This window comes from Labrus bergylta, chromosome 10, assembly GCF_963930695.1.
Source record: "Labrus bergylta chromosome 10, fLabBer1.1, whole genome shotgun sequence".
NCBI classification, from domain to species: Eukaryota; Metazoa; Chordata; class Actinopteri; order Labriformes; family Labridae; genus Labrus; species Labrus bergylta.
Window position 1 is genome coordinate 3,758,372 of NC_089204.1, and position 21,122 is coordinate 3,779,493.

The window sequence follows — 21,122 nt, forward strand, 5'->3', positions numbered from 1 at the left end:
CATGATGTTCATCTAACTAATTATGTTAACCATTAGCGCCAAATGGACAATTAGGTGGAGCAACTTTAACTACAACTTTAATTTTATTATTATCCTGAAGGAAATTAGATCTGCAGCAGGCAATAAGACACGACAGGTACACAAAAGGACAACATCAGAAATAAAGACATACAGAAAATCCACAGCTAAAGTGAAAAACAGGTACATCAACCGCACAGTTCAGACCCAGCAGAGAAAAGTGCATCAAATAACGTGCTGTGCAGTCGGTAAAAGTGTATAGTTATGGTAAATGGTAAATGGACTTGAGCTTATAAAGCACTTTTCTAGTCTTCTGACTACACAAAGCACTTGTACACTGCATGTCACACCTACACATTCACACACTGATGGCAGATGTACACTGTCCATCAGAAGAAACTTATCCCATTCATACACATTCATAAGTCGCCAACAAAGCAGCAGGAGCAATTTGGGGTTAAGTGTCTTGCCCAAAGGACACATCTGACATGTGGCTGCAGGAGCTGGAGATCAAAACCCTCAGCTTTCCGGTTGAGAGACAATGAACACTGAGCCGCCATATTTAGTTATAGTGAATAATCAAGCTAAAGCAGGTAAGAGAAGAATATATAATATATTATAAGAATGTAATCTAAAACCTGTTTTACACACAAAAATACACGTTTGAAAACAGAAAAGTTATGCCTTTAAATGAATCTGCCTCTTTTTTTGAAAAACCTACCACCTTATCCTGTCAACAACTCTACAGGTGAGCTATACATAACCTCACTGTTGTCCAAATATTGGTCCACTAACCAAAAACGATACATTTCTTCGATTGGAATCATCATATTAAGTCTTTCAATCTTGAGATTTTGCTCTCTAAAAATATCATGCTGACCTAAATATTTTAGCTATGATAGCACAAGAACCATCTGTGATTCCCTTTGTTCTTCTATTTACAACACATATACATCATAGATATTGGACTTGTCATAATTGGGGTAAGCGTGTGATGAGTAATATTTTTAACGGCTTTGTACTACATAATTATGTGGACAGTTGTACCTGTGTTTGATCCCTGATGTGAGAAAAAGTCTACTTTAATGTTCTCATCATTCCTTGTTGATCTTTCCATAGTTAATTGATTACAATAGTGTTCCATGCGAGGATTATAAACAATGAAATGAAGTTTTATTTGCAGCCCTAAATGTATCATGAAGTGATCAGAACATATTTTAAGTATCCGCATCCTCTCCACCCACTCCTTCAACTCCAGACAACATTTCAAACACACTAACCAGTGTCCTCTATGTCTCATATAGAAGAGGAAAAGTCTCTTTTTTTTTAAATAGCAGAGAGTATATTTATAAAACCAACCTTACATCTATGGTTAACAGCAGCAGTGGGATGAAAACACGGGTGGATGAAGCAGCCGTGCCTGTAATTCTGAATCAGAATTGCTCCAAAAACAGCAATCTAGCAGTGCCGAGCAGTCAGAGTTATAGCCACATAAAAATCACAGATCCCCCCACAGAAATACAGCCTTGGACTTTACAATTAGAGAGAGGGAGAGGTGTTAGTGTGTGTGTATGTGTCTCAATGTGTGAGGGAAACAAAGTAACACACAACACTCCTCTTTAGTGTCCCCTGAGAGGACGAATCAAGACTTCAAAAATGGCCCTTTCTGTGAGAAACACTTGGCTTCGGTACAACAACACACACACACACACACACACACACACACACACACACACATGCTCGTCTCTGCACTATAGCGCTCAGCCATCACTGCAGATAATGAGCCTCGAATATCATTAGCACATCACATAAGGCTACACACACACACACACACACACACACACACACACACACACACACACAACACACCCTGCACATCGTGATCAAAACTTGATTTATCTCTCCATCGTTTACATTCAGAAACGTTCTGTGTTAAACACGCTCATCAGTGCACAAAATAAATACAGAAAGACAAACATATGTTTAAAGCAACAATATGTAACTTTCCATCTTTAAATAGTCTTTTCAAAGTTGATCTAACAGTACAACAACTTTTAACAGGCAGAGAAGAGTCTCTCTCATGTCCACAGATCGCCCCGCCCTCCTGCTTGTAGCACTACAATATGAGTTTAACAGCGGGTTCTTTACGGTGCTAGCTAGTTAGCCCGTCTGGATACTGTTTGATACAATGGCTGAGGCAAAGAGGTAGACGATGGTGACGGATGACGCTAAGAAGAGAAACAGCTCTCTGTGATTTACAACATTGCAGTTGCGCTAAGAGACCCTCGGCGGGCACTAAAGCGCACAAAATCAAATTCCTACATATTGTTGCTTTAAAGCTCCTGTGAGGAACTTCCAATTAGTGTTGATTTTGATCACTCCTGTTGACAAAGCAGTACCTCTTATCTCTTGATGATTTAGTGCTATCCATGGGTAATTAGTGCTTTTAACATCACATCCTGTCTTCTTCTAATGGCCATATGTATGAATAATTTTGAATCTTTGCTGTTGAAGATTTAAAAAGGGAAGTTCCTTCAGCGTGCTGTCACTCACTTTGACTGATATCTACCCAGCGGCAGCAGTTAGAGGCATCAAAAATAACTATAAAGAATTAGTAGAATTTAAGAGTGTAACTTCCAGATATCATGATGCTGTAGAAATATTTTAACATTAGGAATCTAGATTCTTTTTTTAAATCTTTGATGGAAAAAAATGATTTTGCCGATGATAAATACAACTTAAGACAAATATTGCCAGTGATAAAAGTAACTTCCCAGTAGATGCAAAACGTTTTTGATGAATTGCAGGTCACAAAAAAAAAACCTTTGAAATAACATCACTGTTGTAGGAATAACCAGCCTCCATTGTCAAAAACAGTAGTATTATGTTTGCAAAACACATTGGTATAGTGATGCCTGGATGCCTGAGTGCATGTTGTGGAGCATGTTTTCAGCACCATAGACAAACCTGTGCGGCAATGCATCGACTTGCAAAGTAGATTTTAAAGCAGGGGAAATGTAAAGGTAGAACACAACTGAGCTCAAAGATACAGATGTCAGTGTACAAGTGTCTCAAGACAACAATTGATATGAGTTGGCTTAGGACACATAGATATTAATGATTGATTGATTGATTGATTGATTGATTGATTGATTGATTGATTGATGGGCAAATGTGCACAAGTTAATCCCGTAAAAAGTGTTTTCCTCCCGATGATTGCTTGTGCATGCTGTGGAGCATGTTTTCAGCACCATGGACAGAGATCAGAGGAAGCCTAACCATTAGGTAACACAATGCATCGACTTGCAAAGTAGATCTCAAGCAGGGAAAATCTTTTTCTGAGACAAAAAGTATAGTCTGAAAAGTATACAGCCCTTTTTTGTACTGCTTATTCTCAGACTAACTCCTAAGCCACTTTTAAAGGCACCCAAACATTCAATTTGATAATACAACACACTCAAAGGCTACTCGTCCTTCAGGCCTAGGATTCACCTTGCCAACACTTTCACTTTAACTTTGAGTGTTTAGTTGAGTGGAGTGGAAAAAGCGGGGCACAGTAACTTTCGGATGGCTGTGCCAGGCAAGATGAATCAATCCCCAAGTAATTAAATGAATCCATGTCAAACAGTAATTCAAACTGGGTCTGCTGTCCAGCTATACAGCCAGCGCTACATAAGGCGTCCATTCTGCCAAAACGTTCCTCTTTAGAGCCAGTGATTGTTGTACAGCGCTTTAGCGAGGGAGTGAGCCTGCTATGTACAGCACACCAAAGCACTCTCGGACAGCCGTGGTGCTCGAGCACAGCCAAGTATCATCAAAGTGGCGGTTTGGCAGCTGCCCTGAGGGAAGTCAGCCAAGGCCAAGTAAGGTTCTAAACCTGACACAACTACACAAGCAGAGGAAGGTGTTAAAAGGAATGTCCGCCGGGAGCCCCTTCTCATATCCGATGGTGCTGCTTAACTCTTGTTTAACCATGCTACATGACCGAGGAGGGAGTCTTCTTTGGAGCAATGGAGCACGGCCATACAGTCAAGACTTAAGTGTCACAACCCGAAAGACACATGTCAGATAGGGTGACCAAGCAAGTGTCCATTTATATATCCATCTTAACTGTACGTACTACTTCAGGGGGCATTGTTGATTTTGTGATTTATTTAATCTCGCCTGCTGATATTGAAAATCTCTTAATCAACAGTTTCCTGCAGCACAGTTTACAAAGTTAACAAAAACAATGAACAGCCATACAAACAAACAAAATATGATACAAGATGCATGACCCACACACACATAAAATAACCGGGGAAAATGACGAAAATCAACCACCTTCTTATAGAAAGGATTTTGAGTTCCTGTACTTTTCTGTGTGTTTGTAGTACGGAAGCAAAAAATAATACTTATTTACATTTTCATTTCTTTTGGTTTACAAACAGCAAACTTTGGCATCAGAGGAGGGAAGAAACAAAGTACAAATACTCTTGCTTTACCTGCTTATTTACTTTATGATAGCGTTGACTCCCTACGTCTTCATAGCATATTTACTTTCTACTCCTTTAAGGTAAATGGTAAATGGACTTGAGCTTATATAGCGCTTTTCTAGTCTTCCAACTACTCAAAGTACTTTTACACCACATGTCACACCCACCCATTCACACACTGATGGTAGTGATTGCTATGTAGTATCATCCATCAGAAGTAACTAATCCCATTCATACACCACCACTGAAGCAGCAGGAGCAATACAGGGTTAAGTGTCTTGCCCAAGGACACAACGGACATGTTGCTCAGCTGGGGATCAAACCCTCGACCTTCTGGTTGAGAGGCGACGACTCTACCAACTGAGCCACAGCTGCCCTGTGCACTATGTAGTTTTCGTAGTGAAATTTGAAAGTTGGAGAAGTGAAACAATTCTATGCTTTATTTTCTGAACTGAATACACAAAGGTTACTCAAAGAAAAACTGGGTCCCTGGAACTCTGTTTGGAGCAAAAAAAGCTATCGGGAGAGTTACAGTTTCACTGTTGTGGACCCCCCACCATAACTTCTTGTGTAGCATTTTATCTTCAAACAGTGGTACAGGGACCACATGTTCCTCTGAGGACAGTTTGTGTATAGAGTTATGAACATATACCACAGAATCTGTTCAACTTTCACATTTATCTATCAAAACTACATAGTGCTATAATATGTCATAATATGTTGAATTTTATTACAATGTTTACATTCAAATATCTAAATTAATCAAAAATTTACTAAACCTATGTTATATATATTTGTTGAGTACTTACATCACCTCAAATATTTCTAACAGTTATCAAAGCCAGAGAAATCCGTAATTTTATAGTTGTTATGGGACGTGTCTTGTCCTGGCAGCCGCCATGACACTGTGACACTGTGCATTTACATTTCCAAACTATTACCTCATTATTTCATTATTTCAGCTTGAATGGATGTGAGGGACACTGTAATTACTTTTATTTAATCCTGACCAAATATTAATTAGTAATGGTGAGGACAAACATTCAAAATTAATTATACCAGTCAGTCTTCTCCCTGACAGTCCGGTTTTCTATAGGTCGCCTGTGGTCTTCTCACACATGCACAAAACTCCTGAAAATGTCCTGAAATCCCCGGGTTAACATAAAAGACTTTAACTACACTTTCCTGCAAGCCCCCTCGTAAAAAATTTCAGCGTGAAGTTAGGGTGAGCCGATGGCCGAACGCAGCAGGAAATATTCAGGAGAATCGACGCGAGTGAGCGAGCAGACAGGGCTGATGACACGTACAACAAGAGACTGGTGCAGGACCGTTACCATGTTCATGCACAAAATAAGGCTGCTTCTTACTCTTTTCTCCTTGCCAACATGTTACTTTCTACTCCTTTATTGATGCCATGAACACATGCAATTAGACGTAGCATTGAAATCAAAGAAGAAATTGTTTTATACATTGAGTCCTGAGATCCCATCGTCTTTCCATTTGACAGGGAACAACTTCACACAATGAGAGACATGTGAATAAGTAACTGAGGAAGATTTCAGTAGCAAGCTGTTCGGACATTTTCAAAATGTTTGCAGGTGAAAACAGCTAAAGAGGGATCGGTATTAAACTGAGTCTGTTTCACAACCAGTTAAAAATCGCCCACCAGTAGATTTTAATATCTTAAGTCTGTTTAATGACCACGTTCCTAATGTGAGTTTTACACATCCTCTCAGTGTTGGCATGCACCAACCTCCTCCCACACGGTAACTACTCACTTGCTAGATCTAAAAATTGTTCATGCAGTACTGCTTTGTCTTTGTGGTCTACCTCTAAAGTCCAGGTTTATTTCCCTACATGTAGTGCATGCTGGATGATGCAGGAAGATCAGGCGGTATGCAAAAAGAAAAATGTATGAAAAGAATGTTTTAATTGAAGCAGTTTCCAGTTAAATCACTGCAGCTCCTACTGCCACTACTGATAAAACCCTGTGCCACTTGTTATAATGATGGACACATGGATTGGCAAAAAAAAAAAAGAACTGAAGCCACACAAGCATACATTCAATCTGAACCTGTAAAGACAGATTGTCTTGCAGGTTGCAAGCAGAATTATGTGGTCAGAAAAGAAAAGAGAAAACACAGCACTCACCACTTTGTCCTCCTGCAGCCAAGTCAGCCATTTATGTAAAATAAAAAGAAAGACAGAGAGAATGTGAGAAAAAGATGATATCTGAGAGCATGGTAATGACCCTACAGTCCTACCAGCAACAAACACACTTTACTGTCCAACAAACAGAGAGTTAATATTTAAAGTACTTTACAAACAAAGAGTGAATCAGCAGTCTGAGAAATGTCAATCTTTAAAAAAAAAAGGGATGTGACGACTGATAAGGGTGTCATCATCCATCGTTATCTATCTTTATTTATATTCAATGATCTACATTTTTCCTGTCTTCAATACAAGGTGGAACCTTTGATCGATGTCATCAAGTTATAGAAAATAAAATATATACATGTTGGCCAATTCGTTTACATTTCTGAAAGAGTTCAGTGGTTAAATCCTATCTCTGATAATCAGTCCTTACAGCTGCAAACATCAGACTGATCCGTCTACTATCACACTTAACTGTTACTGCAAATACTACTCTTACCAATATTATTTACATTGCAGCTTTAAATCTATATTATACATTGTTGTTGTTGTTGCTCTGGTATCTTCTTCTTCCTGCATCTCCCTCTATCCCATTTTCCAACCCCAACACTGTTTCAGCAGACGACTGTTCATCATGAGTCTGCTTCTGCTCAAGGTTTCTGCCTCTTAAAGGACGTTTTTTCTTCCCACTGTAACTTTGCTAAATGTTGCTTAGTGCTCCTGCTGGATTAATGTTGGCTCTTTGTAGATTATATAACAAAGAGTAAAGGTCTTTTACCAGCTCTTTTGTAAAGTGTCTTCAGCACTAATAAAGATTGATTGATTGCTAACATCTCGTCTCATTGTAAATCTCAGTCATGGCAGACTGTGACATCTGCAACACTCATTTAGTTGTCCAATGAAGTCATAGATGATCATATCAGGATGGAAGTTGTGATTGATTCCACTCTCACGGCTGTGTAGCTTGAGCCTGGTGGGTATTAGCCTAGCTTAGCAAGAAACTAGAACCTAAAAGATTCAGCTTATTGAGAGTTGTTTCTCTTTACAGGATCCGGCATGACAGCCACAACCAGTACATTTCCTAATGTTTGCACAGTACCACTTGTGTTGAACTTTTATACAGAATGAAAATGAAATGCAAAAATGAGACGCAGATTTGGAGATGAGTGGCAAACAGCGTTAGCGTAAAGCATGGTGCCTAAAAGCAGGTGTCGTCAAAAGTTCAACAATACTAATATCATCTGTAATGCTCACTTGAGAGAACGTGCACACGAGTTAGTGTTAGGGAAATCCTCGCCATGATAAGGATAAGGATTTTCCACTGGTCCAGCACTGGGAGTCTGGTAACATGTCGGAAAATGACAGCCAAGGTTGTACGTTTCTGATTGAGAGCAGTTTTCATACAGCGGGTGTTCGCTGGTAATGGTATGTCTTTTTCTTCAGAGAGGCAGGCGATCTGTTTGATCCTGCGTCTTACCTTCAGCTAAGTAATTAGTTGTTATATGTTGAAATATTCTTAAATTCAATGACACAAACACGACTGTTTTGAACAGAGGAGTGTGAAGGCCAGCAATAAGAAAACAAATGAGAGGAGGAAAACTTTTATCACATTTGTGCTGAGATTTCCTTTTTTACCTAACACTAACCCTATAAGTTAGTTTTTATTCTTGACAATTTGAATTCAAGCTTGTTTGATTCATTGTGAAGATTTAAAAACTTCCCCAAATGTTTTTTTTTTCTGGTTGTATTTAAAAAGTTAATTACACTATAACTGGTTAATGAGGACTAACATTACTCCAGTAAAATTGAACAAGTTTGATCCTCATATTCCTGACCTGTGTTATAAGTGCAGTTCACACCGTGGCACTCTATTTCACTGCTTGTGGGAATGTGCCGAGATCCAAAAATGTTGGAGGTCTGTGTTATCTCTTATCTCTCAGATATATCGTTAAGTCCTAAGCTATGTGCATATTTAGTCTGTTTCCTGATGACTGTACTCTTTCTAAAAGAGAGAGGGTAATGGTAGACCTATGTTTATTACAGGCGGGGCGTTCAATTGCGCTCTGTTGGAAAAATGTATGTAGTCCCTCTCTTGGACGTTGGTTAAAAGAATTATCAGCAAGTCTGGCTCTTGAAAAACTATAAACTATAAACTTACATAATATAGTTAGGAAGAAAGCTTCAGAATTTGGTAAAATTTGGGAGGTTTTTGTGGAATTTGTAAAAAATGCTGACTTGGACAATGTATTGAAAGCATGATTGTGAACTGTTACTAGTGCGAGAAATGTGTCATGTCATGTGACTGTTTATGTTTATTATTTCACTTGTTTATTTTTTCATTTGTATTGTACAAATTACTTTATTATTCTTGTGTTATTGATGTACTGCCACATGTTCTATTTTGTGGAGGGTTGTTTTATGTCATACTTTTGCTACATGCATATATTTTACATATAATAAAATATATATATATATTAAAATATGTTTATAAAAAAAAAAGTTAATGTTTGAAAAGAGACAATTATTCGAGCTTACAATTTAATGTGATTTAATGTAATCTTTTTTCTATCCGGACCTGAAACTGAAAGTTCAGCTTTATTTGGAAAGTTATTGTCGACATCACAACGTATTCAGATGTTCAGAATAAGTCATCAATGGTTTCTTTTTTTTTAACGTGTGTTTTTTACAGTAGCAAATTTCACCTTTCCAAGACCTTCTCTCACTGAATGCAGCTGCGGCCCGCCCCCAACACAGCACCCAGGACCCCACAGCTGAACTCTCCCCATGTTAGTCATTAGGGTGCACTTTAGAGTGTGTGTGTTTGTGCGTGTGTGGGGTCATTAAATGTCACCCTGGCGATGCAAGGGAGGGGGAGAGAGGGGGAGAGGGGACGTCACTTATTTCAGTGGAAGACTCGCGATGCCAACACACACACACACACACACACACACACACACACACGCACACACACGCACACACACACACACACACACACACACACACACATACACCCTGCTGTGTGTGTATAGGGCACCTCCGGACCCCTGGGATACGGAGACGGAGTAGGAGACCACCCCCTTTGTCCACAGCTCAGTCTAATGCCCAATTAACCTTTACCAGCTCCTGCCTGGGTCACACACACACAGGCAAACACACACGCAGGCGCCTATCATATTCACACACACACACACACACATAAATACACAGTCGCACACACACAGCCCACATACACTATATATCTACACACATCTAGAGCATACTATACACTTGCTTTTCAAACACGGCTCAACACCTCCACCTGAGCTCCAACACCTGAGGCCCCGATGTACACTGATTGGTCGACAGTAGAACAGCTGTATGTGCTATAAAAGAGTAGCAGAGACCGGACACAACGAGAAATCTTTCCTTCATGACCAATTCATAAAAACACACCAAGTTCAGACTACTAGATATCATGCATTAAAATGAAATATGTGAGTAGAATATTCAAGATGGAGCCCCAAAAGATCCAAATAGTGAAAGATGAACTCAAAATTCAAACATGTCATTGAATGTTTCCTAAATAATTGTTTATGAAATCATGTTGGGGAAGCCATTTTTCTTCTCTTTTTGTTTTCAGTCATTAAGTAAAAAGAAAAAGGAAATAATTGTGTGGGTTTTCCCCCTGACCTCTACTTGAGATAATTGTATGGTGAGGATAAGGACAACGTGCCTATGATTCAATTGGAATTGAAATGTTGTGATTTAAATCCAAATGTCAAAATTTCCTCATCCTCTGTTGAAAAAAAAATTCTCCTCTAATTTATTTCATCTCATAAATTGATTTATAATCAAAGTTTAACATTTGGGTGTTTATTAAAAAGCTTAACTTTCCTCACAGTGTTTCAACTTAATTTTTCACATCACTATAATTCAAATCTCAAAAACAAAATGAAAAGATAAACTGTTTTTCATTATTTCTTGGCAATGACTCACTTGTACCCACGCTCAAATTAGCATGAGAAAAAATTGAAATGTCTATGATAAAAAAAACTGCAACAGAGAGGAAACATTTCATTTTCCTGCAAAGAGGGAGCATAAAATGACCCAGTACAAATAAATTAAAGACTTAAATAACTTTTCAGTTAATGTAAAATAACCATGTAAGATTTCTTATTAGAGGTTAAAGCATTACCTTAAAGCTAACTATAACACATATTTTTAATAATTAAAACAAACATTATTTTGCATGGTTTCAGTTTCTGACTGGTTTAACACTTCAAATACTTTTTGTCAGTTTGTGACTCCATATGCTTTTCCTTTTGGGGGGAAGTCAACACGAATCAACACAAAGTAGAGTGCAAGCCCCCACTGATGTACACAGGTCTCTCTTGAAAAAGAGCTTACAAAATCTCTATGAGACTACCTGGTAAAATAAAAAAATAAAAAGTGATCACCCTGATCCCATTTCCAATAAAACCCCAAAAGGATCTGTTGATCTCTACCATGGTGATAATGATCCCAACAACAGGTCATGAGGTGCTGACTGTGTTGTTATAGGAAAATACTGTGAGTTGTATCCTGACGGCTTCAGAGTCAACACATGTCAAACTAGGAGATCACCAGTGGCAGATTCAGGAAAAAAATTTAGTTTAAATTACCGTATTTGATCGTAGAGAGACCCTCCCCCCACAGCGGGCGCAGAACTTGGTCTTGCAGTACGAGCACAGGCTCCCACAGCCGTCTGCAAACTTGGTCTTGCGACAGATGCCGCAGGTTGGCGCGTCATCCCGATGAACGGCCGAGCTCGCTGCCACCGAGGCCTGCCGGATCACCGTCTCCCTGTAGCTGGACAACTGCTGCTGGATACCTCTGCAAAAAAAAGGCAGGAGGGAAACATGAATATTTGGTATCTTTGGTAGATGATTGTGCTCTTAGGTTAAGATATGATCATTCGTTATTGATCCCCAGTGGGGAAATTCAAGTGCTGCAGCGGGAAGAAAGACAAGAAGAAGAGCATGCATATGAGTTTAAGTAAAGTGAATTACTGTAGTATAACAAAAGTACGAGAGACATGTTGACACTTGCATAAACTTACATTAAAAGTAATGGGTGTGGGTGTTGCTAATGTGTGATAGTGTTTTTTACCCTCATGTATCTATAGATGCTATAAATGCTACATATTGATGTGAAAACATCAACATGGTAAAGCTTTTGATATTTTACAGGTAAGCATAAAAAGTTGAGAGCCTGCAGTGATGACATTTTCTTCTTTAAAAAGCTTCAAGCAATAAGTACAGCTGAAGATGCCTATGAGTTAACTAGTTGATTAGTTTAAAGTGCATACCAACATCAGGGCTCACCCAAGCCTAAGGCTGCCTATGCAAGATATCAAACTGTATCCTCTTTAGTAGTCTGTACTTGCATTAAAAGGTAGGGGGTGAAATCACATGAAAGTGACATACAGGTTGAAAGACGCAGTAGAAATTGACTGAACCAATGGATTTTAACAAACGTGCTAACAGACTGCTTTCTCAGTTTTAATGGACAGTCATTGCAGACAAGCAACAACAAGAAAGGAGAAAATGCAAGAATGATCACTGACCAGAACTGAACAGGCTATGTAATGTGGAGTTGGACGCTAAAAATCAAATAGTACATACATTACAATGTACAATTCCATTGTATGAACACATAAATAAAGAAAGCAAAGCAGAAGTGAAGTGAAACCAGAGGATGAAGGAGACAGTCGTTGCATTAAGTCCAGTCGATATCACCACTCTCTCTGAATTGTTTGTGTTTTGGTGCTATCAACTTTTTTCGTGTGTGCTTGTGTTTCAGACCGCTTTGCCGACTCAAGAAACTCCTCAGATCGATGTGGGAAAGAAAGGAGAAGAGTATTGTTTTTATCTAAGGCGTTACAGTATGTTGATTAATTGGATTTCACACTGTGGAGATTGAGGAGGGAGCAAATAGAGGGGAAACAGACCAGAGAGGAGCTGACGGGCTGAGAGGACACACTGGGTATTCTTATTTGATTTAGTCGGGTTGCTTTTTCCTGACTCTCATCTGAGCAGGCAGGTGTCTGAAAAAACGCATAATAATTTACAGATGGCGCTTAACAAGATTATCTAACATATTCTGTCCATGCATCCTTTTATAAGCATTAAAAAATGGGGAAGCATAAGAAAGGCAAGTAAAGACAGCAAGGGATGATAAATAACAGAGTTAAGGAACTATAAAGACGATAAAAGAAGGAGGAGAGAACGGTATGCAGATTGGAAAAGAAAAGGAGCGAGAAGAAGAAAAGACATGAGGAAAGAAATAAAGGGAAGAGAGGGAGAGAGAGGAGACTGGAGTATAAAGAAGTATTGGCTTAAAAAGCCATGAAGATCAAACAGAGAGGAGACCCCTTAGGTCCTCAGACATGCTCACTTAAAGCAACAATAAGTAGGAATTTGGTTTGGTTATCTTTAGTGCCCACTGCAGGTTTCTAACTGTAACTGCACTGTCGTGAGACACATAGTGCTGTTACAGCTATACCAGTCAGACAACAATGTTTGTTTACAAGCAGAAGGTGCAAAGCCGACAAAGACATGCAAGAAGCTAAACACGTTGACCAAGAAGGTAGAGTAATATTACCTGATTTTGCACAAGAATAACTCTTTAGTCTGATGTTTGCAGGTGGAGTATATTCGAGAAGTGTATTTAACTGGTTGAAATTGGTTTGCACGGTTTCTGAACTTACAAAGCTATCCTGAAGATCCGCAATGAGAGAGCCAACTTTTTGGCTTAAGAGAGATTTATTTATTTAATTGTGAGCAAACTTGAGGTATCACTTGAGTTAGAGGACTTTCCGCACCTCTAAAGCTGCTAAACATGAGACGACGATGACACTGCTAACAATACAGCCAAACGTTACGTCGAAATCTTTTCTGAATAATATCTGCAGGGGTGTTCACTTCACTCTGCTTCTTGCTCAGTCACTTTCTCTTTTTCTCCTCTTAGCTTCATCTGTCACCGTACTCTTTCTCTTAGCCTCGGTCGTCATATCAAACAGCACAGAGACGTGCTAACTGGCTGCTCTGTAGCTGAAGGCTGATGGGTAAACTGTAGTGCTGTAAAGTTACAAACTGCAGTTAACAGGCGATAAGGCAAGTAAGAGACAATGAAAGTTATAGTGCGACCTTTAAAACTACTATTTAAGTTATAGAAAGTGACATATTGTTCTTTTGGGGGGTAAGGGAATTTCCTCCATGGTTTCTGTCGCAGTATTGATTATAAATGTAGTCAACTAAAGTAAAAGAAATCTGACAGAGAAAGCTGAGTTCTCCAGCTCTTATCTGTTACAGCATTGCCTACGTGTCCCAGGATGCATTTCTGCTGCATCCCCTGCCTTACTCAGCTGCTATATTTTGTCATATTCAGTATAAACAGAGCTGAATGCTGGAGTCAGTCAAAACAGCATTTATAGCATCGCATGTTAAACAGAGTCCTAGTTCTTCCAGGCCAACACTTCCATCAAACTCCTGCAGCGGTGCTGGAAGTACAACACATTTGTATGCATCGCCCCAAGGAGAACATTTACAACAACTGAAGGTGTTTCACACCGTTCATCTTGGTGGGACCAAAACTCTATAGAGCATGTTGTTCTCTGGGCTCGTGTCATACAAAAGTGGAATGGCTGGTGCTACATTTATTTTTTTTCATTTTTTTTAAACCCTGCTAATTTGACTCACTGCATCACTACTTCATGACTCCTCAAACATGCGATTATTTCATTTATTTATTTTAATTTCATAAATTAGGCTGACTGAATAAAAGTTAATAAGCCAAAGAAGAAGTTGACAGCAGGATAAAAGGAGAAGAAGACAGCAGTGAAAAGTTAAGAAAAGAAGCATGATAAGAGGAGAAACTTACAATTTGTATTATTCAGTTGTTAATATCTTAGTATTGTAATATGATTGTCTTGTCTGATTATTTATTATAGAATCACTGTATCGTAATATTATCTTTAATGTGGGCAACGAATTACGCCCATCGTGTATCATGTTTGATTTTGCGTTTCCCTGGGATTCTGTTTTCTTATTTATCCATCTCAGAAAGGGAAGATTGAAATCTGCAGAATTTCCCTTTAACACCATGATCCAATGAAAAATAATAAGCTGCCTCAGAGCCTCAAACTGAGTCAAAAGTCCAACATTTTTCATTCATGTCAAAGAAAACTACCCAACAAAACTCTTCTTACTATTCTAACTCTTTATATGAAATGGCAAAAACGTAAAAGGAGAGAAGTCACAGAAGGAGAGAAGAGGAGGAGACAGAATATGAAATTATTAAAAAAAAGAGAGATGAGAGGAGTAGAGCGACAGGATTAAATAGTGTTTGCACTTGAAATCTTACCAATATAAAACTCTGCGTTATAGGTCATAAAGGTAAAGTGCTCCTATAATAGCATGTTTCAACTTTCCCCAAATCTTAAAAACTAAAACAACAATTTAAAACCAACAATAAATCATAATTTAAAATCTAATTTTAAGTAAACTTTGAAAAAATGTTGCAACAAATAAGACAGACAAAATAATGAGAACAAAAATGTGATTAATTACTATTTCTGTTATTTTGAAAGTAGTAATGAAAGTGTAGAATTATTTTAAGAGGTAGTCGGTCATGCACTCTTTGGACATCAACTTAACAAATAATGACGAAAAGTAAAAAGGTCTAGACTAGATCAGAAAATAACGTCATATTAATGATAAATATCCAATCCAGACCAAATATATAGAGAGAAATCCTTTACTGAAGAACTGCAGGAAAAAGTAGTGACCTTATGTGTGTAAATAATTCAACTTTTTAGCAACATTTTGTGAAAAACAAGACCAAATATGAAATTCTTCCTCTCAATTAAGAGGTAGTCTAAAAGTCCCAATATGCATCTAACACTATATCTGTTATAATGCACAATGTATAATAATATAATAATAATAATGCACGAGTGTGACAAGATGAATAGAACAATGCAGGACTATGGAGAGCAGTTTTTCACAATGTAAGGTAAAGCTAGCTGGGACATGTTGGACTACAAGTTGGAATCCCAGCTCTGAGCTCCTCACAGTAAATCTCTGCTCCGTCATTCAACCATCAATCAAACAGAGTGAGGAGCATTTCATCTGATAAGATACTAAAGCATATCACTTTCTCTGACTGCAGGACCAGTTTACTTACAGACTAGGGGTCAGTGATTCAGCCTCCTCCCCCATCAGCTCAGCCTTTAAAAAACTACAAATCCCAGCAGTTGAGGCCAGAAAAAAAGAAGTCCTACATCCAGTCGTTTAGTCCACATTGCTCTTTGTGTTCATCGGTACAAACTAAATACACCCTGATAAGAACCCTTCAGAGACCCTAAGGACCCAGTGAGGAAATGTTAACACCTGCCCCCCCCCCCCCCCCCCCCCCACACACACACACACACACACACTTCCTGGGAGCAATAGCCAAAGGTCAGGGTGAGGTCACCTGCTGCTGCAGCACGGCAGGATTTACTTCCTGATCCACCACTCACACTGTGACTGTCCCAACTGCTAGTTAAGATAGACTATTATACAGTCTACATGCTCGTTATATGGAGCCAGTGGGACTGATGTGCAGGGCTGTTTATTGAATAATGAACCAGTCCTACAGGCTTGTTTAGAGGAATTAAGCTAAAGCCTCTTCCACACGTTTTCACATTTTGAGGTTTAAATGTCTGATGTTGAGGTAGCATCCTTTAAAAACCTGAAACAAATGTTACATAGGTCTCTTAATAACCACAAGACCCTGCAGCGCGCCAATAGCCTTAGTGGTCTAATGCGTGCGCCCTACATGCAGAGGCTGTGGTCCTCTTGGGCGGGTGGCCCGGGGTCGGGTCCAACCTGTGGCTCCTTTCCTGCATGTCACTCTCCACTCTCTACTCGATATGATAAAAACAGTATTTTAACCTCACAGGACTCAGGTCTTCTGCTGTGTCTTTGAGAATTTGTGTTGTTATTGTGTTAATTGTGAGTTTTTAAAAGGGTACAGTAGTATTGATCCAAAACAAGCCTTGGTGACAAAAAATAACTCCGAGATATTAATTAATCAAGGCAGTAAAAAGCAAACAGGTGTCATATTCTACATTCTTGCTTTTGGGCAGAGGACGTGCAGGGTTCATAGGGATTCTGATTGAAAAAACCTGTTCCATACTGGTTCACATTTTGGGGTAAAAATTATTTATAACCTCTTAAGGTAAAATCCTTTTAAAACCGAAACAATGAAGAGGCCCGCTTCTACCATTGACAGAAAACAGTGTTTTCACCTCAAAGGACCCACAGGTGTAGCTGGTAACGCTGGCTCAATTTGTTGGCTTGTTTTGTTCTTGTGATACTTTTTAATGGTTGGTTTGGATCAAAAATAATGTTTTCTAACAAATGATTTGCCTAAAGGGCCTTTCAGATATGACGCGGTGGGCACTACATGCCGCTATAAATCCCATTCATTGTCTATTGTGTTGCTCCATGCAAAAGCGTATCTGCGCCAAGTTGAGCGCAGCTGAGGGTCCTGCTTGCCGTTCTTGTGCCCTTCACGGAAGTTAAGAGAATTTTTAACTCGGGCGCAGCGCTCTCTGACGTCACCTCTGCGCGTCCAATAGGAGGGAAGATCAGATCACAACAAACGGTGTCCCACGTTCCTGAGCTCTATTTTACAGACCTACAGGCACATCGCAGAGAAATATCTAGTTTGAAAAACTCCAGCTCCTGTCTTGCCCTGAGGATTTAATGAACAGACACTCTGTGCTGCTCGTCTCCTCCTCTTCAGCAGAAGAAAGATCAGAGTTGTCTACTTAGTGGACAGAAACAAATACTGCTTGTTCAAAAAGTAGCTCTTTTCCCGACTGTTGTTTCAGTCCCTTGGCAACGGGTGCCGTTGCTTTTTGGTTGTGTGTGCGCACCCCTTCAGCTCTGTAACCTAATCTGAAAGGCCCTTCACAAAGAATAACTCAAAGAATGTACATGATCAGAGAAGTAAAAGTCTATCAGCTCCCGAATCCTGAAAGATCATTTTACTCGTTTTATCATTGGAGTCTGGTTGTTTAAAAAAGAAAAAACATGGACTCTTACTTCTTAATCAATCTTGTTTTCTAAAGGTTTGAGATTCAACATGAAGATGAAGGGTTCTGTTTTGCTTCTTATTAAGATTATTTGTATTGACTTGTTATTTTAAAGGCTCTACTGTTGACGATAGGTGGCCTTCATCCAAAATAGCTTTTATTGGTATTAGGTTGAATAAATCCTTATTGGCTCGATGTAACTACACTTAATACAAGAAGCATCCAGGGATACACTCGCTCACCCTCACTGCATCTTATTACTCTCCTGTCTTTATCCTCATTCTGTCATTGGGTTCATCAGGTTTGAAGATTATATTTTAAAACCTTTACGTTCCAGTTCTGCTGCCCGTCTTCTCTTGCCAGGTTTCTTTTTCCTTTATATTTGTACTTTCCTTACCTCATAGCACATTATTAACTTTGGGTCTACTTTTCTTCCTGTTTGGTCTACTCGCTCATCTTGATTAAAAAAAGAGGCATGTTTAAAATAAAACTTCAACAAAGGAATGAAAAGGACAAACGAAGGGTCAATTAAAGATGTGATTAATTAGCATTAACTGTTGAAATTTTGCGACTGAACTTTAACTTAAACACTCTTAAAACTCTTAAAACTTTTACTTTTGAAAAAGTAGCATTGAATAAAAAGTGAAAAAAATAAAGATATACATAGAAATATTAATACTATACTATGTGTTTGAGGTAGTGGTGATGTACTCTTGTGATCAAAATATTACATCAAACACAAAAACAATGTACAACACATGAACAACACTTTGGACAAAATAAGCGCAACACGGCATGCAGGGCAGTAATCGTTTGACCCTGATTAAATGTTGGTTTTTGATGTTTATAGTTGCTGATGGTTGTTGGGTATCTGGGAAGTTGCAAGTGTGGTCTTTGTGGATCTGTCTTGACTATGTTACGTTATGTGTTGACCTCTATTCCTTTTCCCCCTCCCTTTCTCCACTTTTTTTTAAAGAGGACATATTATAGCCCTTTTCTGTCTTTTCAAACAGTCCCCTGTGGTCTAAATGAAACATCTGTTCTGTGCTTTGGTCAGAATATAACATGAATCAAGCACCAGAGGAGGTTTGTGACCAGAATCCCACTGTGACATCACAAGGAGACATTTGAAACAGAGCATTTTTCTCTGTGTTGTAAGACTTATGCAGACCACAAACAAAGGACTGGATAGGTTTATTTCACATTATATCAGGCAAATATAAGTTCAAAAACACTGTAAAAGTGGATTTTTCATAATATTTCCCCTGTAATGTATTTTCATTGTTCACCTATTCATCTGTCTTCCCTCCTCTCATCCCCCTTTCCCTCTCTCCTCTTCCATTTGCAGACTACAAAGTGTCCTGGATCGTTATTTGACGGACAGTTACCGGTAGTAATGAGTTCATTTTTCACCCTTCACAAGATGAATTATGAAGATAAGCATGTTTCAAGTAAATCCTTCTGTATTGTATAAACTTTAGAATGTATGGTTTACAGAGTTACAACACAGAGGCTGTCTCTTAAATTAGAAACAAACCTCAACTCAAAAGACAGACTAAGATTTTGCATTGAGCCCACCATCTGTCGGCCCACTTTAAATGTTGGGTCACATCCCACAATGGTAAATCTCTTACGTCATGTGTGATGTTGTGTAAAGTATTTTTTCTTAACATGCTAACTGTTTGCCTCGTATCACTCAACAACATGCTAAACTAAGTACCAGATCTGATCTCTTCAGTCAACAGAAACCAGGTAGTTCACGGACAATCTAACACAAGTGGGGTGTGTTTGCTCTGTGTGGGTGTATGTGTGTGTGTGAGCGTGTGTGTGCTTGTGTGTTTGTGGCTTGTTTGTGTGTTTTGCAACAAACAAAGTAGGACGTTCCGTAGAAGCAAACAACAAGGAGCAGGAAATATATCAAGTACGTCTCTGCAAGTCAGCCAACCACAACAAGCCATCAGATTCTCTGTTGACGGTGAGAAAAAAACAAAAAAGCCTTTATCACATCAAATATCAGTGCCAGGATATGTATGAGGAGAGGAGGGGGGGGGGGGGATTGTTATGAGAACAAGACAGGCTGGAGAAAAGAGGCCGTTCGACAGGAAGAGAGAGAGATCAGAAGGAAATGTACAGTAAGGAGGACAAACAGAAAGCGAGCTCATTAAGAAAAAGCAGGAAGATATCCATATTCAAATGCAGTGAGACACAAGGTTAAAGCAAAGTGAGAATAAAAGCTTCTCCTTCTTATGCACACAAACTTCACTCTTGGAAGACATAAAAACAAACCAGTGTGTGTCTATGTGGGTGCATACTTACATATTTTAAACAAACGGCCCATGATTCACTGCAGAAAACATCATTAACATAAAGTGTCTCATCATGAAGCTGTGCAGCACTAACAAGCTCTCCACTCGGACTCCACATAGAGAAAGAAACCCTAAGCATTGTCTATGAGAATGTTCAAAGGAAATTGGATTACATAAAGGAAATACTAAAAATCCTTCGTACAGAAAACATCTCCAGCGCTTCACTGTGCATGATGAGGCCATCTTGAAAATCTACCAACTTTCAACAACAATGTGTCTTTTGCTTTCATTTTGGAATTAACCAGAAACTTTAAACCAGGTTAAATAAAATGAGGTTTTCCAAGTAAGACAGACTGTGCATTCAAACTTTCAGAAGCGCACCACCGTCTGTCGCCGGGAATAAGAAAATTCACTGGATAAAGAAACGCCAACTGGAATCTTCAAATGTTAAAATAGTGACTCTATCCGTCAGTTGAGTGAAACCACTTTTTTTAAGTTTATTTTTTGGCTTTTTATACTTGTATTATAGAGATAGGATATTGGATAGGGAGATAAATTTGAGTACAGAGAGTGGGGAAGGGCACGCGGTAAAAGAGCAAAAGGTCGGACCCAAACCCGGGCCACCCGCCCGCCTGCCGCTGCACATGGAGCATGCACACCAACCACTAGCTCACCAGCAACCCTGAAATGACATTTTTAAATCACTCTGTAAACCCTATACAATAACTTTGCATGATTTGCAGCTGAAATTAATAATCGTTATATTTCTAAAACTGGCGTCCGTTCTAACCTTCATTTCAGCCCTTTCCTCTGTAACGGTTCATCTCAGCTGCGATCTTTTAAAGGCCCTCTTCTCTAAAAGTCCTTAGTGCTTAACAAGCAATCTCAAAGCTTCTCAAGTTACATGCACATAACAAACATTCAACATACAAGACTTTGAAATGTGTGCTTACTCACACACACATAAAAAGAGAGAAACTCATGTCCATGTGCACCGTTCCTTATATCATCAACATGCAAACGACCATGAGAGCAGGCGCAGTGGAGTGTTGTATATGGTTTAAA

General features: G+C 39.0%; 1 protein-coding gene across 32 annotated transcripts in view; it reads right to left on the reverse strand.

Moving 5' to 3' along the window:
- The window catches only part of LOC109993917 (regulating synaptic membrane exocytosis protein 1), a 109,859-nt gene that overhangs the window by 65,064 nt on the left and 23,673 nt on the right, over positions 1 to 21,122 (reverse strand). For 30 of the 32 annotated variants that reach the window (XM_065959641.1, XM_065959648.1, XM_065959653.1 and 27 more), the window contains 2 exons: positions 11,288 to 11,498; positions 6,645 to 6,656 (listed from right to left, as the gene is read on the reverse strand). In XM_065959641.1, coding sequence (XP_065815713.1) covers positions 6,645 to 6,656; positions 11,288 to 11,498 — 223 coding nt within the window. The remainder of the gene's footprint in view (positions 1 to 6,644; positions 6,657 to 11,287; positions 11,499 to 21,122) is intronic. The other 2 variants (XM_065959655.1, XM_065959645.1) reach the window with 1 other exon arrangement.